At 41.5% G+C, this 26,827-nt stretch overlaps 1 protein-coding gene across 13 annotated transcripts in view; it reads left to right on the forward strand.

Moving 5' to 3' along the window:
- The window catches only part of tcf4 (transcription factor 4), a 263,386-nt gene extending 245,319 nt beyond the window's left edge, over positions 1-18,067 (forward strand). For 8 of the 13 annotated variants that reach the window (XM_031899661.1, XM_031899665.1, XM_031899677.1 and 5 more), the window contains 5 exons: positions 11,433-11,568; positions 13,627-13,777; positions 15,390-15,661; positions 16,327-16,467; positions 17,693-18,063. In XM_031899661.1, the coding sequence (XP_031755521.1) occupies positions 11,433-11,568; positions 13,627-13,777; positions 15,390-15,661; positions 16,327-16,463 (696 nt within the window). In that variant the 3' untranslated portion in view covers positions 16,464-16,467; positions 17,693-18,063. 13 annotated transcript variants of the gene reach the window in all.
- The last annotated feature ends 8,760 nt before the right edge of the window (positions 18,068-26,827 follow it).

The following is a 26,827-nucleotide window of genomic DNA, read 5'->3' on the forward strand; positions in this document are numbered from 1 at the left end:
ATAAACCCAATAGGGCTGCTCTGCCCCCAATAAGGGGTAATTATATCTTAGTTGGGATCAAGTACAGGTACTGTTTTATTATTACAGAGAAAAGGGAATCATTTAACCATTAAATAAACCCAATAGGGCTGTTCTGCCCCCAATAAGGGGTAATTATATCTTAGTTGGGATCAAGTACAGGTACTGTTTTATTATTATAGAGAAAAGGGAATCATTTAACCATTAAATAAACCCAATAGGGCTGTTCTGCCCCCCAATAAGGGGTAATTATATCTTAGTTGGGATCAAGTACAGGTACTGTTTTATTATTACAGAGAAAAGGGAATCATTTAACCATTAAATAAACCCAATAGGGCTGTTCTGCCCCCAATAAGGGGTAATTATATCTTAGTTGGGATCAAGTACAGGTACTGTTTTATTATTACAGAGAAAAGGGAATAATTTAACCATTAAATAAACCCAATAGGGCTGTTCTGCCCCCAATAAGGGGTAATTATATCTTAGTTGGGATCAAGTACAGGTACTGTTTTATTATTACAGAGAAAAGGGAATCATTTAACCATGAAATAAACCCAATAGGGCTGTTCTGCCCCCAATAAGGGGTAATTATATCTTAGTTGGGATCAAGTACAGTTACTGTTTTATTATTACAGAGAAAAGAAAATAATTTATAAAAATGTGATCTATTTGGTAAAAATGGAGTCTATGGGAGACGGCCTTTCATAATTTGGAGCTTTCTGGATAATGGGTTTCCAGATAAGGGATCCCATACCTGTATAAGAAAAGGTAACGGATGTACCTAGATACTTTCTCCAACTTCCAAGAACCCAAAAACATTTTCCGAAACCGCATTGGGTTTAAATGTCGTTCCACGTTGGCAGCTCCGTGACGCATTAGTGCAGCGATTTCCTGAAACAGTGCACTTTTTATAAAGCTAAATTGAAGGTTTCCTGCGTTTTCCAAGCTATTATTTTGCACTGGCGTGTTTCCTATTTTTTTTTTTTTCATAAATGAACCCAAAAAATCATATTAATAAAAACTAGGGGGAGTTTGAGCTAATGAAGTATTGTTCTATCTGGGCAAGTAATACCCCTCCCCTCCGCCGCCCCCCCCCCCCCCCAAGCTCCTCGGATTTTTGTTTCCCCTGTAGCCTTGATCGGAAACAGCTGGCTTTTGTCTAAAAAGCTGTTTTGTGAAAAAGTCTGAATGTTGAGAAGCCGAGCTGAGGTCATCAGCAAAGCAGGTGCTTGGGAAGGGACTGGAATGCGGCGCGGGCTGATTTCACTGGATTGCGCTTAATGGGATACATTCCGTCGCCAGCGCTGGGATATGGAATCTGGGTGCGCTCCCGTGTCTTTGGGTGTAATCGGAGAAATCGCAACTTAACCGTGAACATTACAGCACAAGGAGATCGGCCCCTGGTCACATGTTTATATGGGAGAGTAGAAGCTGCGTTAGCGGTCGTTTAAAGGGACAGTTCTTAGCACACTAAGCACAATTCAGCAGGAACAGCCCCCTAAGTTTGCCCATAGCCTGTACAGAGAGATACCATAAAACTATGGCAGCAAAGAGATTCCCCTGTACTAAACACAATTCAGCAGGAACAGCCCCCTAAGTTTGCTCATAGCCTGTACAGAGAGATACCATAAAACTATGGCACATAGGGATTCCCCTGTACTAAGCACAATTCAGCAGGAACAGCCCCCTAAGTTTGCCCATAGCCTGTACAGAGAGATACCATAAAACTATAGCAGCATAGGGATTCCCCTGTACTAAGCACAATTCAGCAGGAACAGCCCCCTAAGTTTGCCCATAGCCTGCACAGAGAGATACCATAAAACTATGGCACATAGGGATTCTCCTGTACTATGCACAATTCAGCAGGAACAGCCCCCTAAGTTTGCTTATAGCCTGTACAGAGAGATACCATAAAGCTATGGCAGCATAGGGATTCCCCTGTACTAAGCACAATCCAGCAGGAACAGCCCCCTAAGTTTGCTCATAGCCTGTACAGAGAGATACCATAAAGCTATGGCAGCATAGGGATTCCCCTGTACTAAGCACAATTCAGCAGGAACAGCCCCCTAAGTTTTCTCATAGCCTGTACAGAGAAATACCATAAAGCTATGGCAGCATAGGGATTCCCCTGTACTGAGCACAATTCAGCAGGAACAGCCCCCTAAGTTTGCTCATAGCCTGTACAGAGAGATACCATAAAACTATGGCAGCATAGGGATTCCCCTGTACTAAGCACAATTCAAAAATTCTATATGCACCCGAAGGCGGCCCCACTAAAGCTGCCGCTCTGGGCACAGCCCCCCGGGTTCCTGTATATACAGCCCTGCTGAAAGGGGGATTGTGGTTTGGGGTTAATGGGAAAACTGCCTACAGATCCAGAACAATAAGTTGGGAATATTAGTAATATGGCGAGCCCAGACCAGCTTACCCTTATCCAAGCAATAATACAGTATATACAGTGCCAAATACTTGTTCCCCCTGAGAGATGATCATTCTTTTTTCTTGGTGAAAATTGGGTCTTTTGTGAGTCCCTGATGCCGGCGCAATATTGGAATAGAGCTATTGTGCTTATTAATGTGAGAGGCACTAATGAGGCAGCGTGGGGCCGGTAGCTAGGGAAGCACAGCATAGTTACACAGCGCCATAGCACTCTGTTAGGAAGTGACATCACTGGCCTGAGAGGTCCCATTATGGGCGCTTATGGGATATAAGAGACAGCTTTATACGCACTATTGCTGCAATGAGACAGGAGGGACCCAGGAAGGAGCCCACGGGAGGAAATGATTAAAAGAGAAATGACAATTATTGGCACTTTCTAATCAAGTGGGAGTTGACCTCCCCAAATAAAGTTATTTTGCTGTCCTGGAAGGGAATTTGTTATGAAAGTTGGACTTTCTCATCACATCAATAATGTTCCCTGCCAAGGAAAACTTCCTCTCCGAGGCCCCCTGTGTGTTCCAAGTCAAGCAATGGGGAAGCGCTACATTAGCGGGGTTCTCCTTCATTAAACAGGGAACGCTGCCATGGCGCGCTTATTTACTCCTCCCAAACACTGCCGAGCTGGCTGCAGCTGCTCTGGGCTAGGGGGGTGCTGGGAGATGTAGTTCCGCACACACAGCACAAGGGGATGCTGGGAGATGTAGTTCCGCACACACAGCACAAGGGGATGCTGGGAGATGTAGTTCCGCACACACAGCACAAGGGGATGCTGGGAGATGTAGTTATGCACACAGCACAGGGGATGCTTGGAGATGTAGTTCTGCACACACAGCACAGGGGGATGCTGGGAGATGTAGTTCCGCACACACAGCACAGGGGATGCTGGGAGATGTAGTTCCGCACACACAGCACAGGGGGATGCTGGGAGATGTAGTTCCGCACACACAGCACAGGGAGATGCTGGGGGATGTAGTTCTGCACACACAGCACAGGAGGATGCTGGGAGATGTAGTTCTGCCCATCCCACACACCTGCCATGCAGACATTCACTGCGCAGCACAACAAACGCTTTTTAGATTTTGGGCCCAAACGCAGCATGTTTTCACTCTATTTCTATAAGCAGCGGCTTAAACAGATTTCGTTTTTTTATTCCTAATGCCCGACGCTTCGACGTTTGGAAAAGCTGCTTAAAGAGATTTTTTTTTTTTTAAGTGTTGAACTTTGATATTTTTTTTTCTGATTTAATGCCACTTTTAATGTCATTTTTTATTAAATCCTTACTTATGGCTTTTGATCTTATTTATAGCCGAGTCCGTGCGCATATGGAAACTATTATTATATACAATAGAGATGAAAGGATTAGGCCGCATAGGGAACCATTTAGCGCAGTAATACTCTCAGGCCGCTACAGCCCCACGCGCTGCTCATTCCCTTTCCCACAACGCTGCACTTTAGCTGCTCGGATAAGAGATTTTTTTTCCCTCTCTCCCTTTTTTTTTTTCTAAATCTGCTTTTCTTCTATCCGATAAATCCACAAAAAATTATAGAGCAAAATGTAACCTGCAGATGTATTCATTGTTAGAACAAAAAGTCATCAGTTTCTTTTTTTGTATTTCATACAAAGCGTAATATGTTTGATTTTATATATTGGATCTGAAACAGATCGGACAAATTCACAGTCCTGGCCAAACCGAATCCGAATCCTAAAAATCACGTAACTTTTTGTCAAGTAAACACAGAAGAGGAAAATTTTTCACCGCGTGCGACATTTCGGCTGAATCCGAAAAACTGGATTCGATGCATCCCTAGTTTTCATTAAAGATTTCACTCCTCTTGTTGTATCAGAGGGTAGATACGTTACCCAGAAGCCTCTTACCCAGAACGTTCCGGATTACAGGAAGGCCATCTCCCATAATTCAAATTTAAAAAAATATTCCTTTTTCTCTAATAATAATTAACAATCCTATTGGGTTCATTTAATGTTTAAAAGATTTTTTAGTAGACTTAAGGTATAATGATCCAAATTACATAAAGCTACATGTATCCTTATTGGAGGTTAAACAGTCCTATTGGATTTATTTCATGTTTAAATGATTCCCTTTTCTCTGTAATAATAAAACAGTACCTGTACTTGATCCCAACTAAGATATAATTACCCCTTATTGGGGCAGAACAGCCCTATTGGGTTTATTTAATGGTTAAATAATTCCCTTTTCTCTGTAATAATAAAACAGTACCTGTACTTGATCCCAACTAAGATATAATTACCCCTTATTGGGGCAGAACAGCCCTATTGGGTTTATTTAATGGTTAAATGATTCCCTTTTCTCTGTAATAATAAAACAGTACCTGTACTTGATCCCAACTAAGATATAATTACCCCTTATTGGGGGCAGAACAGCCCTATTGGGTTTATTTCATGGTTAAATGATTCCCTTTTCTCTGTAATAATAAAACAGTACCTGTACTTGATCCCAACTAAGATATAATTACCCCTTATTGGGGGCAGAACAGCCCTATTGGGTTTATTTAATGGTTAAATGATTCCCTTTTCTCTGTAATAATAAAACAGTACCTGTACTTGATCCCAACTAAGATATAATTACCCCTTATTGGGGGCAGAACAGCCCTATTGGGTTTATTTAATGGTTAAATGATTCCCTTTTCTCTGTAATAATAAAACAGTACCTGTACTTGATCCCAACTAAGATATAATTACCCCTTATTGGGGGCAGAACAGTCCTATTGGGTTTATTTCATGTTTAAATGATTCCCTTTTCTCTGTAATAATAAAACAGTACCTGTACTTGATCCCAACTAAGATATAATTACCCCTTATTGGGGGCAGAACAGCCCTATTGGGTTTATTTAATGGTTAAATGATTCCCTTTTCTCTGTAATAATAAAACAGTACCTGTACTTGATCCCAACTAAGATATAATTACCCCTTATTGGGGCAGAACAGCCCTATTGGGTTTATTTCATGGTTAAATGATTCCCTTTTCTCTGTAATAATAAAACAGTACCTGTACTTGATCCCAACTAAGATATAATTACCCCTTATTGGGGGCAGAACAGCCCTATTGGGTTTATTTCATGGTTAAATGATTCCCTTTTCTCTGTAATAATAAAACAGTACCTGTACTTGATCCCAACTAAGATATAATTACCCCTTATTGGGGGCAGAACAGTCCTATTGGGTTTATTTCATGTTTAAATGATTCCCTTTTCTCTGTAATAATAAAACAGTACCTGTACTTGATCCCAACTAAGATATAATTACCCCTTATTGGGGGCAGAACAGCCCTATTGGGTTTATTTAATGGTTAAATGATTCCCTTTTCTCTGTAATAATAAAACAGTACCTGTACTTGATCCCAACTAAGATATAATTACCCCTTATTGGGGGCAGAACAGCCCTATTGGGTTTATTTAATGGTTAAATGATTCCCTTTTCTCTGTAATAATAAAACAGTACCTGTACTTGATCCCAACTAAGATATAATTACCCCTTATTGGGGGCAGAACAGCCCTATTGGGTTTATTTCATGGTTAAATGATTCCCTTTTCTCTGTAATAATAAAACAGTACCTGTACTTGATCCCAACTAAGATATAATTACCCCTTATTGGGGGCAGAACAGTCCTATTGGGTTTATTGAATGTATAAATAATTTTTCAGTGGACCTAAATTATGGAGATCTAACTTAACAGAAAGACCTCTTATCCAGAAAGTCCCAAGTATATATATATATATATCCATTACCTGTATAACCATTAGCATTAAGATGTGGCCAAAATTAATACAGGAAATTGAAAGTTAATAATGTTGCCATTTCCACAAGTGTAAGTTCTGATTTCTTTTCTCAGTGACATTCCACGTGCAGGTAAAAATGTAGAAATTCTGCGTGTTGGGCGAATGAGCCCCTCTTCCTACACAGATACGCTTATTGTGTACTCTGGGCTTTTGTCTCTTGTTCTTACGTGATGAATGGAGGGCCCATCTGTGAGCTATTAAGGAGCTTTATAGGGCTATTTCCCACCAATCTCGAGGACGCACTTCTCTTCTAAACAGCACTTTTCATATCTGAGCAAATTGTCTTTCTTTCTTTTGCCTATGGATAAGATACGGGGGAGATAATTGAAACTGCAAATCAGGCAGGCTTCAGCGGTTGTGCGCAATTGATACTTCATGGTCAGATTATAATCCTAGGACACGGAAGCTGTTTGGTAGCACATTGGTAATTACATTGAGTACGCCATGGTCTCGGCAATATGGAGGCACTTCAGAGGAACGCGCTGAAATTGTCCTTACAGAGCGGCTGCACAAACACACTCCCGCGTTGTGAGAGGGCGCAAATACGAAAGGGGATCTTGAAAGGGGAGATGGCGTTTAGTCATGTCAAGCTGTAATCTTTCTCTTCTTCTTCTTTCTTAATCTTATTTTTACCAATAATGTATTCCATTTTTTCCTTTTAGCGGGATATGTAGCCTTCAGTAGTATTGGGGCTTGGAGGCCAGTGATCAGGAAGGAAATGTAGCCCTGTTGCTTAAAGGGACAAGGAAGAGCCCAATATATAGTCGTCAGTGTATACGGAGTGATTAGGAAAAGGTCTGGGATCAGGAACATGGGCATTAGGGCATAGCAAGGGCTGACTACATATTGTGCCTCGATGTATGCACCAACACCCCCTTAGCTTATATCATGGTTACAGGTACATGAAAATATAGATTTGCAATACTGACAGTTGCTGGTATCTGACAGACCCAGACAGTAAATCACCAGCTAGGGCCAGGGTTGAAATTACAAATTTACCCGCCAATTTGATTCCTGACTCTCTCCGCTGCTGGATTCCCCCTTACAAGGATCATCCCGCCTATGCCACGCCCATTTCCCCGCCCCAGTGTGACATTACCTCCTATTCCCCCACCTGAAGGCTGGTATTTAATTACAAAAAAGGTGCAACCCTACTCTAAGCCTACTCATATCTAAACCTGACAGATCTCCAGAATCCAGACTGCCCCACCGACAGTCAATGAGCTTCCCTTAGGGAGCCGAGTCTCTCCATTTCACCAAGTTAAGGTGGCCATACACTTTAGGATCTTCTCCCGATATCCCCACCTAAGGGTGGGCGATATTGGGCAAATGTAGGTTAATTCGGTTTGGCCTTGGGGCCAAACGATCGAATTCTAAGGGCGGCAATGGCTCAGTCGGTTTGGGGACCGCATGAACGAGCCGATGCGGTCCCCGATCCGACTAAATCTTTTAACCTGCCTGAACAATATCTGCCGATTTCAGGCCAGATATCGGTCGGGCATGGCCATTGTTTCTGCCCCTACACGGGCCAATAAGCTGCCGAATTGGTCCAAGGGACCGATATCAGCAGCTACAATCGGCCCGTGTATGGGGACCTTAAGAGTGACAAAGGTTCCCTCTCTTTGGCTTTACTGTTTATTGGATTACGCTTTTTTTTTTTTTCTTTACACAATTTTCATAACTCCCTGGTCGACTGTTGGAATGATCAAAACTTTAAAACTGCCGATTTGAGTCCTTTAGACTGTTTTGCGCCCCCCCCCCCCCCCCCCCCCCCCGACGGCCTTACCCGACTGATATTTGAATGGAAAATTGGGCAGGTATTGATCGGCAAGGTTTGATATTTTTAAGTCAGTTTTAGGATGAATGCATCGATTTATTGATGGGATCCTCAATCTGACTGCTCCTATCTCTGATTGGCGTAATTCAGTTGTTTGGCCCTAGTGCCAAATGATCGATTAGGTGGGCATATTGCAGAAAAATCTTATCTTATAATGTATGGCCACGTTTAGATCATTTGCATCTTATCAATGTCATGATAAGTGGACAATGTTATTGGATCACCCTAAAATCGGTCATTTCCCAGAACACGATCTGCCTGTGTATGGGCCCCCTAATATAATTAAAAACTTGAAGACCGTGGGAGATGTTTTATTCTTATGACAAATGGGGCAATCTAGAAAAATGGAGGAATTGTAATAAAATAATTGTAATATCTGGGGTCCCTGCAGTTCAGTTTGGGGATTGGGGTTACCAGCGCCTCTCTGTTAAGCTCTCTCTAATCGGCCATTGTTTGCAGAACAGAACAGAGGAGTTTGCCCTACAACACTGCTGCGTTTCTTTCCCAGGAATCTGACAGTGATTTAGAATTTCCTCCTCGTGCCCCAGCAGGTGTGGGGAGAATAATCTCTCTCTATCGAAACACTGGCGCGAGGAATCTGAATACTAACACCTTGTTTCAGCTCCTTTCTCTCGGGACGCACACACACAGAAAAAAAAAACATTTATTTTATTTCCTTCTACTCTTGAACTTTTCTCGCACGCGCTGTTTTGCCTTGGGCTACAAAGGCGGGGCTTTTAGGCAACAAAAAATGGATTCAGACGTCTTTTTAAGAAGGAATGGAAATAAAAGGGGGCACTTTGTTATTTACTTATTTTTGTATATTGTGTGACGGATTTTTCAAAGCCACATAAACTATCCAGATGGGGATTAGGATAGGCCGGGCAAGGCAGCTGGATATGAAGCAAATAGTCTTAAAATCAGTGTGATACAAATCTGAACAGCATGAAAAACACTAATTAATCTCTATTTCTTTCATGGAAGATAGCTATACTCCCGGCTGAAGTCTGATGTGCTCCGACGATGAACAATGGCTGCTAACGACAGACTCTTGGACACATTTTCATCACAATTAAAATTTCTTGGCACGCGTTCCCGCGCGATCGGGTTTATTAACGCTGCAGCCCGCCAGTCGTTCCGTGCCTGCCGTTAGCTTCTTTTAAAGAGGACGTTAACATGATTTGCACGGAGGCTTTATCTGCCCTTTATTTTCCCATTAGAAAAAAAACAAGGGTTCTGCGGTCTGCATGGACAATGTTCAGAAGTGGAGCTGAACCTACAAAATATATATAAAACCACTTTATATTCTGCAGATCTAAAGGGATATGGTGTGATATTGTGTAAAGTTGATTTATATCTGAAATAGTCACGTTTTTGAGACGTACAGTTTCGCTTAATGGCAGACTCACAGGACGCAAAGCAGGAGAAATTCCTCTTTATCGCTAGGTTTGGTCACTTTACTGCAGTAATGTTTGGCGAGGCCATTATCTGGCTCTGGGAGGGGGGGAATATATGAACCCCACCACTATAGGATGTGCTTATTTGATATGGTAGAAAATAAACAGGATTTTCAAAGTAGTTTAGTGTTATATTATAACATATATATAGACAGTGATATTCCGAGACAATTTGCCATTGGTTTTTGTTTTTTGTGGTTTTTCGGTTATTTGTTTTTTTGTTTTGTTCAGCAGCTCCTCAGTTTGGAATTTGAGCAGCTACCTGGTCGCTAGGATCTTGCTTACCTTAGCAACCAGAGTCAGTGGTTTGATAGAGAGACTGGAAAATGAATAGAAGAGAGCCTGAATAGAAAGATAAGGAATAAAAAGTAACAATTATAATAGAATTGTAAGCTCACAGAGGAATAGTGACCCCCATGTGAAAGCTGGGAACATGTAGAAGAGGAAGGCAAATAATTTAAAAATATATAAAAAAAAAAAAAAAAAAAAAAAATCAAACTATAAAAAATAAATAACGAATTTGCAGAATTGCTAGGAATCAGGCATTCTATGGCATATTAAAAATTAAATCAAACTAATAAAAATATTAATAAAAGGGGCACTTAGTTCCTATCAGTGTCCTTAATATATGGCCAATAGAAGTACAGGTACGGGACCTGTTACCCAGAATGCTGGGGACCTGGGCCTTTCCGGATAAGGGTGCTTTTTGTAATTTGAATCACCTTACCTTAAATCTACTAACCAATCATTTCAACATTAAATAAACCCAACAGGATTGTTTTGCATCCAGTAAAGATTCATTATATCTTAGGATCAAGTGAAAGGGGAAATCATGTATAAAAATTAAAATTATTTGCTGATAATGGAATCTATGAGAAATGACCTATGTAATTCGTAACTTTCTGGGTAACAGGTTTCCAGATAACGGATCCAATACCTGTATTGTTGCTTAAGGCGAATGCATGGAGGAGGCATTATTCACAAGTAAAGGCCCCCCCTCCCATGATGATTGTAAAGTGATTTATTTAAAGTAGAGTGTGAGGCTTTATATGTTATAAATGCCATGTTGCTGATTGGTCAGTAGTGGCCGATCATTGCCAGCTGAGCTATGCCGTACTCTGAGCCCCACATCAAGATTAACTTTCATCATGGGATGAATGGCGGGATGGAGCATTCCATCTCTGGATATTTAACTCCGGATGCCAAAGGGAAATTCCTGGAGACAATGGGGGAATGGAAGGTCCCACAATTAAACATATGGGCATTAAGATAATTGTCAGATCTGTTAGCGGACATGATAGAAGACAGATTGGTTCGAATCAGCGCGCTCAACGGCAGCGCCCAGGGAGACGATTTGACGTTTTACCTGCCTGAGTTACTCTTCCATATTTGTCACTAAATGTGCAGCCCGGCGTCGTACTGCACCCTGCGTGCGTTTCCAGCCGCCACCGATGAGACTGTTAATACAAGAGCTCCCTCTAGTGCCACAAATAAAAGATTTATTTGTTTCCTAAGAGACTGGATCTTATAGTCAGAATATAGGCAGTATCTTTCTTCAATCACTGGCACGGCTGGATAAATAATGCTAGTAAATAAGAATGCCAATATAATGTGTGCAGAAATACTATATGGATACACTAGGAGGGCAAACTCGTGGTTGGGCAGGCCTAGTCTAAAAGCTGCTATACAGAGGGGGGTTGTGTAGTAACTTGGGCAAATGTTTGATTCCATCCAGTATTTTCTACGAATGAGATGAGTAAAAAAATCTACTTATTGGTTACTGTCCCAGGACCGAAAGTATCCATGTTACAATATAACCCCCCTTAAATTCTGTATTGGGGTAACGACTGTGTTTTTTTTCTTAGGTTGGAGCTCATCGTGAAGATGGTGTTAATCTACGGGGCAGTCACTCCCTCGTGCCAAATCAGGTGTCCGTCCCACAGTTACCTGTACAGTCGGCTACGTCACCCGATTTGAACTCCGACCAAGACCCATACCGGGGTAAGGGTAACTACTCGGTGGAACCATGCAGTGGTTAAGACCTTTATATGGATTAATCATACATGGGGGCCTTCTAACTGGTTCAGAACATTAACCCTTAGGAGGCCCTAAATGACACTGCTGTAACCATCCTAAAAATTGGGGAAAGTATATAAATATGTGAGTTAGAGAATGTTCCCAAAATATCTGAAGCCCTAAACTACAGGTCATCAGATGTTTTGGGTTCAGGCTTTAATTGTAGTCAGACGTTTCTTTGCCTATAGACAGGGCCCTAGCAGACACTATCCTATAGTAACGGGGAGAACCAAAACAGTAATGGTGGCTGTACACTGGCAGATTTCAGCTGCCGATACAAGTCCTTTAGACTGATTCGGCAGCTTATCTGCCCGTGTATGGTCATCATCGATGGGCTTTCCGGACCAATATCTGTCTTGAAATCAGCCAGATCTTGATCAGGCAGGTTTGATTTTTCTGTCGTATCGGGGACTATATTGGCTCGTTGATCCCCGAATCAACAGCGCCTATGCCCACCTTTTTAATTCAATCATTTGGCGCTAAGGCTAAACAATCGAATTAGCTCAATATCGCCCATAGGGGGGCATATCAAGAGAAGATCCGCTTACTTGGCGTCCTCGCCAAACGAGCAGATTTTAGTGTATGGCCACCTTATCTCTCTAATTCTACCCTAACTAGCCATCAGCCTGTGCCCCCTTCCACTGGTTTTTGTAAGCTTCTAAACCACACTTTTGGAACCACTCCTTTATATCCTTAACCTTAGGCTGAATATTGTAAGTGCAGTTAAGCACAGAATCAGTGGCAAAACTGTGACACTTGGCCCCCCCCCGGCAAAAAAATCATCAGAGGGGCCGGGGTGCACAAACAACTCTACCTGGACCCACTACCCTACTCCCTGCCCTCCCGTGAGCTTGCATTCCCAGCTCCCTGTCTGCTCTCAGGAAGGAGAGTAGCTGGGGAGAGGGGCTTTCTATACTATAGAGCAGTGCTGTCCAACTGGTGGCCTGCGACCCCCCTCTTTGTGGCCCCCCACCTGTCTGGCTGCTTTGATGGCTTACCTTTGTATAAGCTTTAAATGGTATCAGTATTGAGATTAACAGGCCCCCCTGCATGGTTAACACCTCAGATTCAGGCTGTAAACCCCCTGTATTGTTTAAAAATGTAATCCCCTGTGTTGTTCACGCTTTTTTATCCCTGCATTGTTCACCCCCTGCAGTGTTCACACCTCAGGCTCAGGCTGTAATCACCCACATTCTTCAACTGTTCACACGTCAGCAGTAGAAATCCACAAATATACCCTACACACTATAAAAAGAACATATACTGTGGTGGTACTGCAATTAAAAAGTTTTTTAATATATAGTTATTGTGCAGACTGTAGGAGCAGTGCCAGCATTGTGTCACTGTAGGCTACCTGTGTGTGCCATACTCTACCTGCCGTATGCTGCCTGTGTGTGCCATACACACAGACAGCATAGGACGGGCAGAGTATGGCACACAGGCAGGGTAGGGAAGGCAGAGTATGGCACACAGGCAGGGTAGGGAAGGCAGAGTATGACACACGCAGGCAGGGTAGGGCAGGCAGTGTATGGCACACACAGGCAGGGTAGGCCTGGCAGAGTATGGCACACACAGGCAGGGTAGAGAAGGCAGAGTATGGCAGGTTTTTGCTGTACTACCACCATTAATATGGCTATGGTCATGCGATAACATGGGTGTGGTTTCAAGTGGGTGTGGTTTTAAAAAGGAGAGTGGTCAAAACTAGCTTCCATTATCGGCCCTCCACCACGGAGGCCGGAAAAATTCCGGCCCTCGGTACCACAGAAGTTGGACAGCACTGCTATAGAGGAAGCAGACCCCTTAACACGTCTGTATTTGTATTTCTTAATGGCTCCATTAGATTTATATAAAGGGAAAATATAAATTTTAAACTAAGGTTTTAGTGGAACAGTTCCAAACAAGGTACATGAACCTGGGGAATCTTCAACTCCCAACTTGCCATGTTTGTGCCAGACTTGACATCAGTGCCTGTCTCTCTTACAGGTATCCCAACCGGTCTCCAAGCACAGGCCGTCTCTCCAGGCAGTTCCGAGATCAAATCCGAAGACGAAGGGGACGAAAACCTTCACGACTCGAAATCTTCCGACGACAAGAAATTAGATGACGACAAGAAGGATGTCAAATCAATTACAAGGTCAAGATCTAGGTAGCAGTATATAATAGTGTCGCTTCATTTATTTCCTTTACTGGATTTTAATGAAGTGAACAGAATGGATTATGGAGAAACTCCGCTTTTATTTCCCCATGGCCTGGAGGAAACCAAGGGATTTATATAAAAGTGCCGGCTTTTACCTTTTCGGAAATATACTGTCACAAATCTACAGCCAAGCTTGGGGTTTCCTTTAGGATATTGGATTTGTTATAGAGTTTTGTGACATTAAAGTAGCAAAACTTGGAAGTTTTGTGCCAATATATGTCTGAAAAGAACCAATATGAGCACTCTGACCCTTGGGGGGTTTCTCTTCATAATCACTGTGTATATTTAGCGTGCTTTGCTGGCATGAAGGCCCTATATCTGTGAAGCCTCGGGCCCCCTCATGTGGAAGGGGCACGTAATGTTCTTGAAATCAGTGCTAGAGAGAATGCTTTTTGCACTAAAGGAGGCAAAACAGACTACAGTGAACTCATGTAAAGCACTGCCAGCAAGATTGTAGTTGCAGACTCGTGGCTGAAATTGCAATGCTTAATGCAAAAACAATTTGTGTTATCTTCAGAAATCCTAAGACTGTAATTGGGAGTTTAGGCTACTGCCACATGTGGTGGATTCTCGGCCTGTGGATAAATACAGGGCGAGAATCCGCTCCTATGCTCCTAAAAGCTTCTCGATGTGCCTGGAACTAGGGATGCACCGAATCCACTATTTTTGGATTCAGCCGAACCCCAAATCCTTTGTAAAAGATTTGGCCGAATCCCGAACTGAATCTTGGATTCAGTGCATTCCTACCTGGAACCCAGAGCTATTGCGCGGGCCCGGGTGCAGACACGTGGAGCAGATTTTGGAGTAGAACTGGATACTGGAGCAGTTTCATGCTTAAATCCACTCTGTGTGCCTGTAGCCAGTGGCTCTGAGAGCTTAGGGGCAGATAAATACAGGCTGGGAATCCGCCACGCGTGCCAGTTGCCTTACTGTGCTGAACCATTTGTACTGTAGTAGAGTGATTGCTATTTAAATGCAAGTATTGGGTTGCCTGTGTGCAGTTCAGCTACGCATAGTCTGCCAGACGGGGAAGCCTGATTATTATCCATATATAACTCCAGCATCATATAATGTAATAATGTAATATAGGCAGAGGACTAGAATAGAATTTCAATTTAGGGCCATGGCACATGGGAAGATTCCAGGCATTTTGCTGAGTGATTTCTCACTAGGCTTGGGGGACAGAATGCCCAGACTGTTCCCCATTCATTTCTATGGGACTCATGACTGTCAGGTGACTTGCAGCCCATTCTAATAGAAATCAAGGGGATCAATTCTATGTGTTTTTTTCCCTACCCGCCGAGGTGGAAATCACTTGCACAACTAATACATGGAATTGCCCCATGTTCCTTAACCCTTTGAGGCCTGCAGTAGTTGGAAAAATGAAAGCAAATGTCATTGGTTTCTGTGGGTTTCTGCATGACACGTATGGAATAATTCCAATACAGTTTGGTGTGTGTTACCTGTAATGATGATTGTGCTCTACCTGTCTGACTGTTGGAGTCTCTGTATGCAGGGTCCCTATTTAAACATGTCATTTATTATCCAGCAATAATGATGATGAAGACCTGACCCCAGAGCAGAAGGCAGAGAGAGAGAAGGAAAGGCGGATGGCAAACAATGCGCGAGAGCGCCTCCGCGTCCGTGATATTAATGAGGCTTTCAAGGAGCTGGGCCGCATGGTGCAACTTCACCTGAAGAGCGATAAGCCCCAAACCAAGCTCTTAATACTGCACCAGGCCGTGGCAGTCATACTGAGCTTAGAGCAGCAAGTCCGCGGTAATCCTACCCTCCTCTCTATATTGGACCTTCTAGTATTAGGTTAGTTATGTTAGGCAGGACAGTTGTCATTTGTCAGCCCCCAGCAGCATGGGGCTTATTCAGAGCTGGCCGAAATTAAACCATATCCTGGCATGTCTGGGCATAATGGGGCAATGCAGGGGCGGAGTCTATGAAAATCAGATACCTACTGCCTATATATATATATATATATATATATATATATATATATATATATATATATATATATATATATATATATATATATAATGTGCAGGCTTCTATTGTATTGTATTGTATTCTATTGTATTCTATTGTAAGCTACCACTGCATACACTGATAAAAACAAGATCTGATATGGACCAAGTGGTGGTTCTGGAAGTACAAAGAGTTGTGTTGCCAGCAATAGGTACTGAACAGGAGCAAGGTGCCCCCACCCTCCAAAATACTGTTAATATTTATTGTTTTATATTATGTTTTTGGGTTCCGTAGTATTTGGGAATCATTAATGGAATGAAAGTAGCAGCAGATTGTAGAATTTTAGGAATCATTTTTTGATATTGAAAATGTTGCCCTCCATTCATTTATCATTTCTTATCTGACCTCTAAGCTTCAGGCTGGTCTGTATCACATAAGGCTACACTGTTCCCATCGCTGTGTGTTATTTTATTGGCGCTCTATGAATACGGTTTGTATTTTGTATGCAGAGAGAAATCTGAACCCTAAAGCTGCCTGCCTAAAGCGAAGAGAAGAAGAAAAGGTTTCCTCCGACCCCTCGCCTCTGTCCCTGGCAGGCCCTCACCCTGGGATGGGAGATGCAGCAAATCATTTGGGGCAGATGTAAAAAGGTAGGTTTAGTTTTAACTCCTTGCCTGCCACAGATTGTGAAACGTATGGGATTAAGGGTATTGAATGGCAGTGTGCAGTTCATATTGACGCAGCCGAGGGCACGCTCCCCACCTTGTTTTTCCTTAAACACTTTCTGATACTTATCACACAGTCCTGGGCCAAGCTGGCTGGGGACATTAGGCAACCTGACCGGCTAGGGCCCGGATTAGGTGTAGGCAACACAAGAGGTACATGTCTAACCCCCCCTCTGTTGCGCCTAGGCACGTGCCTCATTTGCCTGCCCCTAGTTCCATCCCTTGTATCACAACTCACACTTAAGGTGGCCATGCACGTAACGATCTGCTCGCCTGGCGAGGTCGCCAAACGAGCGGATCTTCTCCCGATATCCCCACCTACGGGAGGGCGATATTGGGGGAATTTAGGCCAATTTGGTCGTTTGGCCCTGGGGCCAAACGATCAAATTGTAACGACTGTTAAGGGCGCAGTCGGTTCGGGGACCGCATCAACGAGCCGATGCTGTCCCCTATCCGACTAAAGCTTTTAACCTGCCCGATCTTTATCTGTTTCAGGCCAGATATCGGTCGGGCAAGCCCGTCGTTCCTGCCCCTACACAGGCCGATAAGCTGCCGATATCTGCAACTACAATTGGCCCGTGTATGGGCACCTTTACTTGGACTTAGATCAAAAAAAGATTATTTGCCTTTTACCAAAACATTACAACTATACAGACTGTTCTGAAAATGATGGGGCCAGGTTATAGTTTAACATTACACATCTACAGTTTATACATCTCCATGTTAGCTCCCCTCTTAGAAACCGAACTTAGTCAACTGATTATATCAGTCGAAAACATTCTGAAGGCCTGGCACCTTTACCGTCTTTGACAAATGTGTCAACTTGAGTTATTGCGAAACAGGAAAAAAAAAATGAATTGCTTAGAATGCCCTGGGAAGTCCCGTAGAGTTCATGAACCTATTATTATCTATACATGACTTCCCGTGCAAATGCATAAATAAAACATTTTTGGCTAAAAAGGCCAGATCTGACGTTCATTCCCCACAAAGGCCACCCATTTGTGTTGTGTGCTCGCGTGTGTGTGTGGCGGTGCGGGCGGGATTCCTTCTACACACCCCCTATTCCCAATATCCATTACACTGACGCATGATTTACACATGACTTGCTTACTTTACATTAATCCTACCTTCTCCTCTGCTTATTTTTTAGGTCCAAGGTTTTTTTCATTTTTTTTTTTTTTTTTTTGCGTTTCTTCGTTTAGACAAGAAGCCACTTCCTTAACAGCTGTATTATCTTAAACCCACACAAACACTTCTCCTGTATCCCTTTTTTCTTTTTGTAAGATATGAGACAAGTCTGAGTAGTTATATGCACCGCAGACGCAAGAGGTTTCAGCATTCCCGATGCAAGAAAAAAAAAAAACGGAAAAAAAGTGCAACTTGAGAACTTTTCAGTGTTACCGTATAGCGAATGTTCCAAGCATTGCGTCGCAGCCTCGTGACTGGCAATCTTCTCCACACTGTGGAACCATGCATTTGTGCCTAAACTTCTTTTGGAATAAAGAAAAAAAAAATATATAATTCATTTGTAAGTCTAGAAAAAAAAAAAAATATTTAATTTAAAATGGTAAACTTGCAATAATGAAAAAAAAAAGTGTACTTCTTGGGGGACGACAGAAAGAAAAACAAAAAAAAAGTTGTTGTTTTTTTTTTTTGTTTTTTTTTTTTTTTTTCAAAGATGATGTTGGATTCCGCTAGTGTTTATACTTCCTGGATTAAGGAAAAGGGAAGGATTGCTGCCCAGATATTTACAAAAAAAAATAAACCAGCAAAGGGGTCCGAATTGAAAGCAGTGATATTAGCCATTCCTTAGGGTCGGAGGAACAGATGGATCTTATAGACCTATGACAAATATATAAATATATATATAAATATATATATATGAAAAATGTAGTGAATATGGTAAACTTTGGTTCATTTGTTTAAAAGCTGTTTTTGCTCCTGTATAAATAATAATGAATAACTTTTTTTAAAAGAAAAAAAAAAGACTTTACTGTAAATAGAGATTTTTTTTTTTTCTTCCTCCTTCTCTATTCGCCCCCTTTAGTTGTTGTAACACTTTGTGGGGGGATTACAGGATACAGCGCAGAGGCCGGCGTCGCTTTCTCTCCGTTCATTCTCTGGTCTTTTGGCATCACAGGTCTCAAAGTCACGCCATGTACATACCGCAGACAGCACAGACTTGGCATTTGGAGTCTGCCATTGTGTAAAGCCGCTCGCTCGAGCTTATTCTGGGATTTTTCATAGGTACAAGGTTAGAATGCTACAAAATGTTACCACTGTGCCTTCCAATGTTTCTATCATCATAAAAAAAAAGAAAAAAGGAAAAAAAAAAAATATTATGAAGTGGCTGTGATATAGCTAACGAATTACAAGTGTTAACTACATATGTAGCTAAAGTCGTATGCAACGAGACGTGGTCGAGTTATTTGGTAACCGTCAAGTAGGAATATTGCAATTAGCTTGCTGCCGCCTCTTCAGTTTGCAAAATGCCAGTTTTCAATGAAAAAAAGCATTAACGATGACTCCTTAAGAGCAGTGGAAGTATCCCGACACACGTGCCAGAGGAGAACTGGCCATTCCTTGGGTCAGTACCAATGCTGTTCTTGTTTTTGAGAATTTCGGTACCACCCAGCATGTTAGAAGTCCTCCGATGAGTAATTTCCAGACGCAGTACAGTGCTTTTCATAAACTTATTGCAGCCAGCTTCAGTTTTCCCACCCATCCAGAACCTGGCACGTGTTTAACAATATCCCTCATCTGAGTAGATTTTTTTTTCCCTCCCCCAACATTTAGCCCTGAGAAAATGCCGTAAATCGGTCTAAATGTCCATCTGTTCTCCAGTTCTGTACATTAGAAAAGACGATTTGCATTTGTAAATTTTTATGCAACAAACGGCAGACGCATCATTATTTTAAAGCGGCGTATGTAAAAGTTCTATTTTTTACACGTAGGCTCTTTCTGTGTTTTTATATGTTGTATTCGTTTTATTTTGCTTCCTTTCCAAACTGTGGACGAAAAAAAAAACAAACTTTTAAATGAGATTAAAAAAAAAAAACAAAAAAAAAAGAACAATTATGGTAACTGCCCTCTATTCGCCTTCATACTCGTAAACCTTTTTCCTTTTCCTTGATATGTATGATGAAAAAATTGTAAATATGTTCAATGTGGCAAAATAAGCTGTTGTAAGTTTTTACTTTTTATTGTTATTTTTTTAATGTGGAGGTGGATTACAGTAGGGTCGGTGAAGGTTTTATTTCAACTGACGCCACCGCCGGAAGAAGAGCAGTTTTTTTTCTTCCCCCCCCTCGTCCCCCTTCCCCTCGGGCATGATTTTATGGACACTGATTTTATTTCGTAGAACAAAAATGTTGTATATTGTATTATAAAAACTATTTTTTTTTCCACAAAAAGTGTTTTTCTTACAGTATGTCGTGGAAGAATAAATGGCAACTATTGTAGTTGGTTTCTTACGTGGGTAAAACAAAAAAAAAATCTCTATATATCTACATGGAAATCCGACTTCACAGCTCTCGTACATTAACTGGAATTTTTTTGGTTGAACTGCCTCGTATTTCTCAGAAACTGACGGCAATGGTACACAGATCGTAATAAAAATGATTCTTATGCACATTAGTTATTAACCTATTGGAAGAGAAAGGTTGGCTCTCGTGACTTTCTCGGCTTTTGATAATGTTTCGCTGTTCTTACAAGTTGGTCTGCTTTCTGATTGGCTGGGAGAGGTGGGAGATAGTACGGAGGGATCTTAAAGACCAGAGAATAAAAGTTGGAAAGGTAAAGGATACGGATTTCCGGTTCCCTACCCATAGGTTTTAAATAATGGAGATTATGATATTATTTTTCTAATAGGTATCAATTTTGGAAAAAATCTGCCATTTACAGCCCTACGGCCTTCTACCAATGACCAACTATTACTCCAGTGGACAGGTGGAGTCCCTGTGGCCGTATACACGAGAATTAAAATGGCGGCACCGAAATAATAAAGACTAGAGATGAATTAGGTGAAACCAAGTAGTGGCATGTACCACCTTGCAGCCACAGCACTTGTGGGTATGATCCCAAAGGGCCAGATTTATTAACATTCGTATTTTTCTCAGTTTCCTGAATCAGACTTTTTTTTAAATCGGGTAGGTAAATAATCTAAAAAAAATTTTTTTTTTTTTATAATTTGTCAAGTGTAAAGACTGCAAAAAAAACTGAAATACAAAACTTAGCAAACTAAAAGCTGGCGAGGTCGTGTAGAAGTCAATGGGAGCTTTTTTTGTGGTCGTTTCATTTTGAGGTACAGGTATCGGACCCATTATCCAGAAAGTTCCAAATTACGGAAAGGCCGTCTCCCATAGACTCCATTTTAATCAAATAATTCACATTTTTAAAAATGGTTTCCTTTTTCTCTGTAATAATAAAACAGTACCTGTACTTGATCCCAACTAAGATATAATTACCCCTTATTGGGGCAGAACAGCCCTATTGGGTTTATTTCATGGTTAAATGATTCCCTTTTCTCTGTAATAATAAAACAGTACCTGTACTTGATCCCAACTAAGATATAATTACCCCTTATTGGGGGCAGAACAGCCCTATTGGGTTTATTTAATGGTTAAATGATTCCCTTTTCTCTGTAATAATAAAACAGTACCTGTACTTGATCCCAACTAAGATATAATTACCCCTTATTGGGGCAGAACAGCCCTATTGGGTTTATTTAATGGTTAAATGATTCCCTTTTCTCTGTAATAATAAAACAGTACCTGTACTTGATCCCAACTAAGATATAATTACCCCTTATTGGGGCAGAACAGCCCTATTGGGTTTATTTCATGGTTAAATGATTCCCTTTTCTCTGTAATAATAAAACAGTACCTGTACTTGATCCCAACTAAGATATAATTACCCCTTATTGGGGCAGAACAGCCCTATTGGGTTTATTTAATGGTTAAATGATTCCCTTTTCTCTGTAATAATAAAACAGTACCTGTACCTGATCCCAACTAAGATATAATTACCCCTTATTGGGGCAGAACAGCCCTATTGGGTTTATTTCATGGTTAAATGATTCCCTTTTCTCTGTAATAATAAAACAGTACCTGTACTTGATCCCAACTAAGATATAATTACCCCTTATTGGGGGCAAAACAATCCTGTTGGGTTTAGTAGACTTAAGGTATGGAGGTCCAAATTACGGAAAGACCCCTTATCCGGAATACCCTTGGTCCCGAGCATTCTGGATAATTGGTCCTATACCTGTAGTAGTGTTTTTTTATGCATTTTTGTTTGTTACATACTTATTAATAAATTTGTGTTTATTAAAAATGTGAGTATAGTCGAGGCTGAAAAAACCGAACAAAAATCCGAATCTTGATAAATCTGCCCCCAAGTGAAGGAAAAATAGGAACTGGGGAAATTTAAGCCATTAAACCTCTTTCATAAACGATTATCTGTATTTTCTGGTACTTCAGTCTATGGAAGGTCGATGTGTTAGTTTATAGCGGCGCTGGGATTTTCATTCCATGGGACCATTATTCACTGAGGGGCAGGATTACTATAAAGCAGTCATGTCAAACAAAGAGATTTTTGGGCACGATGGAGACCAGAAAAAAAAAATCTCTTCTATCAGCGCCTCCAGTTGGACCTGATTCCGAGCCCCACGTTATTGCTGCATCGGAACACTCCCTTGTTCCGCCTCAATATCCAGCCTGGCCCAGATCTAAGAGAAGACATGTATGTGCCCTAATGAGTTACAGCTTCCAAATCCGGAACATGACACATTTATTAAAGATACGGAAATCTTAACAATCCACCTCCACATTCATGTTTGTAATGGGTACGCATTATACGCATCTGTCTATCGTAAGGTATTCTTCCTAGTCTTCGGCCTCGATGTCAAAGTAAAGCAGCTTGTTCCGATTTTAGTCTTCCGACTTGTTTTCCCCCCGCATTGTTCTTTCCTTTGGGTAACATTTGGAATATACCACTGTATGAGGGAGGCAGGGGGTTATTGCTATCAGACTTGAAGATGCCTAAGTATTAGTACTAACAAGCACAATAGATAAATCAAATGGACACCTGACCGGATCAGAACATATCTAGACGGAATATTCCATATTATCGGCTGTTGAGCCTTTGATCCCTTCCCTAATTTCCTTCTATGATTTGTCCTTTATTTCTCTTCATGGACTCGAAAGTTAATTCATTTCTGTGCTGGGTCGACTATATTCTTTTTCAAGTATGATAGACATATGTAATGGTGAAAATATATGAACTGTGGCCTTTTTTCATTGTTACTTGTGATGCAATTAAGTGAAGATAAGGAAAAACGCAGAGATTTACCATGTATCAGTGCCTGGCTTTTGTTATAAAGCTTCTTTTGTCTAGTGCTCCTTTTTGCTATACAAATAGACTGTAGTATTCCCTGTTGCATAACTACAAAAATACTAAATTCAAAAAAATTTGGCTTATTTTTCAAAAGACTTTTTCTTTTCCGACCATCGATATTCCAGGTTATCAAACAAAACAGAAACCGTTGGAATTGTGGGATGCAGAACACTGTTCCTCGTGACTTGGAGACACCGTCAATCAGACATATTTGCTAGTATTTATAAGTTCTTATGTGTTATCCACAATATAATTGTTTTTTTTTCATATTTCCTGGTTTTTCTTTCTTTTTATATTAAGTCGCTGTGGTTTTTTTTTTTTTTTATTGCGACTACAAATAAGTAAAGCAAAATAATAAAAAAAAACGTAAAAAAAAAAAGGGGGAAAAAGTAAAAACAAACAAAAAAAAAAATGAACAGTTACACCTTGTTCTCAATGTGTGGCTGAGTGCCTCGACTTTTTCATGTTTTTGGTGTGTTTCTGATTTGTAGAAGTGTCCGAACAGGTTGCACAGCTCTGTGTAGGCCACGACCTGTTTCCCATCAGTAGTTACTCAATGCAGCCATGTACATAACAGTTCTGTAGCAATAAATGTGCCATTTTTATAAACTGTTTGACACTTGTTTTATTCCTATTTATATCATTGGTTACGCACGTGCCGGGGTATTTTGCTGGTTCCAGTGGAACCAAATATATCATTCACGTAGCTACATGGAACCCAAACACAAAAAGTAAACATAATATCAAGCAACTTTGCAATATACATCAATTAAACATATGCAGCCTTTTCATGATTTTTGATAATAATAATAATATGGTTTGGAACAGTTCCCTAAGCCCCGCCCCCTGTTCCCCTGCTGATCTGGCTGGCTACTTTGTGACTCAAATAAAATGTAACAGTAGTCGCCTGTCCTCAGCCTGCCTTCAGCCTGCCTCCTCCCAATCCCACAATTCCCTGCTGCACACGTGATATCAATAAGGAAAGGAACATCCCAGTGCAATGCATTGTGGGTTATGTAGTTCCTGCATGCTGTCTGTAAGCTGTGGAGAAGTTGTTACAATTTGTAACATCAGTGTTTTAGTCCCTCCTCCCCTGCCAGGATTTCAAATGATGCAGAAAGAGAAGAACAGTTTTGCAGCTGGATTTCAGCATATAAAAATGGGATTTATTCCTACTTATTGAAGGAACAGATTACAGGGATAGGGATATTAGGGGTCTCGGTGTTGTGTGGGGCTTTTTAACACATTTTGGTTCAGAATCTGGAAGTTTTCTACCATATTTACCCTAAAGCTCATGGCTGCTGCTTTGTCCCATCACTGGAGATGCACTATGCGTGGGTCAGTTTCACCAACAGCCACTTAACCTACTATTATAATTATGACTTTGGAGTGTGGGAGGAAACCAGAGCACCCACAGGAAACCCACACAAAGTCTTGTTCAGAATGAGCTATTTCCATAGAGTTCTGTGGAACAAATTCTTATAATGAAGTACACTCATATATTTGGGGGGTTGTTGCCCACGGCTGGCAGCAAAACATCCCTTATTTCCTTCCCACCAGCTTAAACGCAAATCACTGGTGGGGAAACATACACAGCACTATGGCTTCCCTAAGCAGTGGGGTAATTATATCTCACACAGCATGTCGGAGGGCCAGATTCATATAGTGAAGTCTATGGAGCCTCTGAGCAGACTGGGCCATAAAAACAGCTTGGAGTGCCACATCCGACCCAAGGGCCTAGATCAGTGGTTCTCAACCTGTGGGTCGGGACCCTTTGGGGGTGGAACAACCCTTTCACAGGGGTCGCCTAAGACCATCGGAAAACACATATTTCCGAGGGTCTTAGGAATAATTTTATGGTTGGGGGTCACCACAACATGAGGAACTGTATTAAAGGGTCGCGGCATTAGGAAGGTTGGGAACCACGGGCCTAGATAATACATCAGCTCAGGCTTGTGCGTTTCATGCTGTACCTAGATGTTTCCCATGGCAATGAGTAAGATCACAGCATAATGCTACCATAAACCCTTTTTGGCTTTTACAAGCCTGTTCGGGGGTGATCCACTGGATTACCTGCCGCATTTCAGAATACACATCCCAGAGTCCCAGCTTTTGCTTTTATCCCACTGATAACATGGAATGTCCAACCTCTTTCATTTTGTGGGTCAATACTCAATGACTTAAGATATGTTTCATATTGAACTTATGTCATAGAAATCTTCGGAGCCTGTTGATAGGGCCAATCAAATGTCTTTGAGGAGTGCAAATGACCCACGGGTCTCCAGTTGGACAGTCCTGTTTTAGAAAATTCCATGGCTCTCGATGTATAGGAAATTAATATGTGCAACAAACATGATTGGCTGGAGACTTAGGCAAGTCCCAAAACTATTAGCCACTGTCGTGGTAGTACCACCATCAATAAATAGTGTGCGACTATTACCAACATATCTGTATCCCCTTTATGAACAAAGCCCTAATCAATCAAGTTTTACCATTTAGGACCAGAATAAAAAAATTCTGATATCTTCTGATCCGGGGGAAAGAAGGCAAAGGGACAATATTTACACCACTGTGTATAATTCACCGCTCTATGTATAATACAAAGGTAGAATAAAAAATAAAATCAAAGGCTCTTCTAATTTCAAGGGATGTCCTTGAATCATCTTAAAAGATGTTATGGTGAATAATGAATGATATATTTTGTTTATTCATGGATTGTTATTATATCCTACCTAAATCACCTCCTCCGAACTTGGCATGCTTGACTTCATAACAAAAAAATGTGCATTTCCTTTATTAATTTAGTTGCTCTTTTCTGTACTCCCTCTGGCACAGAAACAGCTACATTAGAATAATTTGTACACAGTAAGGACAAGCTGACCTCTGTATAAACGAAACCAAGGCTTCTCAATCTTTTTTCTTTATTTGCCAATAGAGTGACTTTACATAACATCAACATTTACTTTACCTTGGAATTTCTCCCAGTCCTGCACATAAATGACCAAATGCTGAATAACAAGGGGGGAAATTTTGCTACTGTTACAGAATCCATAGCGGTTGCTACGGAATCCCAGAGCCCCCCGACTTGCCTACCAGTGGTCACAAAGAGAGGAAATTCAAAGTAATGCATGTTAATTAACTTGAAGCCCAATTTGCAACCACTAAGATTCCTTTGTATTTCAGGAATGCTCCCACTCAATGGAAATATTGTCTCTGCTGGGGGAGCTATATAAAGAAGCGCCTAAAATGTGGAGAGAGACTTAATGAAATCATGGCCATGACAGATACCGTTTGGAATGTTCGAGTAAACCAAGTCATGTACTGCATATTTTGTATAAATGAAATGATTTAGTTGGGCGTAGCAAAGCCCCTCTGAAATAACAATCACCAGTGCCAGGCTCGGGGCGTAACTAACCAGTTAATGACAGTGCCAGGCTCGGGGCGTAACTATCCAGTTAATGACAGTGCCAGGCTCGGGGCGTAACTATCCAGGTAATGACAGTGCCGGGCTCGGGGCGTAACTATCCAGGTAATGACAGTGCCAGGCTCGGGGCGTAACTATCCAATTAATGACAGTGCCAGGCTCGGGGCGTAACTATCCAATTAATGACAGTGCCGGGCTCGGGGCGTAACTATCCAGTTAATGACAGTGCCAGGCTCGGGGCGTAACTATCCAGTTAATGACAGTGCCGGGCTCTGGGCGTAACGACCCAGTTAATGACAGTGCCAGGCTCAGGGCGTAACTATCCAGTTAATGAAAGTGCCAGGCTCGGGGCGTAATTATCCAGTTAATGACAGTGCCGGGCTCGGGGCATAATTATCCAGTTAATGACAGTGCCGGGCTCGGGGCATAACTATTCAGTTAATGACAGTGCCAGGCTCGGGGCGT

Source organism: Xenopus tropicalis, chromosome 1 (assembly GCF_000004195.4).
Source record: "Xenopus tropicalis strain Nigerian chromosome 1, UCB_Xtro_10.0, whole genome shotgun sequence".
NCBI classification, from domain to species: domain Eukaryota; kingdom Metazoa; phylum Chordata; class Amphibia; order Anura; family Pipidae; genus Xenopus; species Xenopus tropicalis.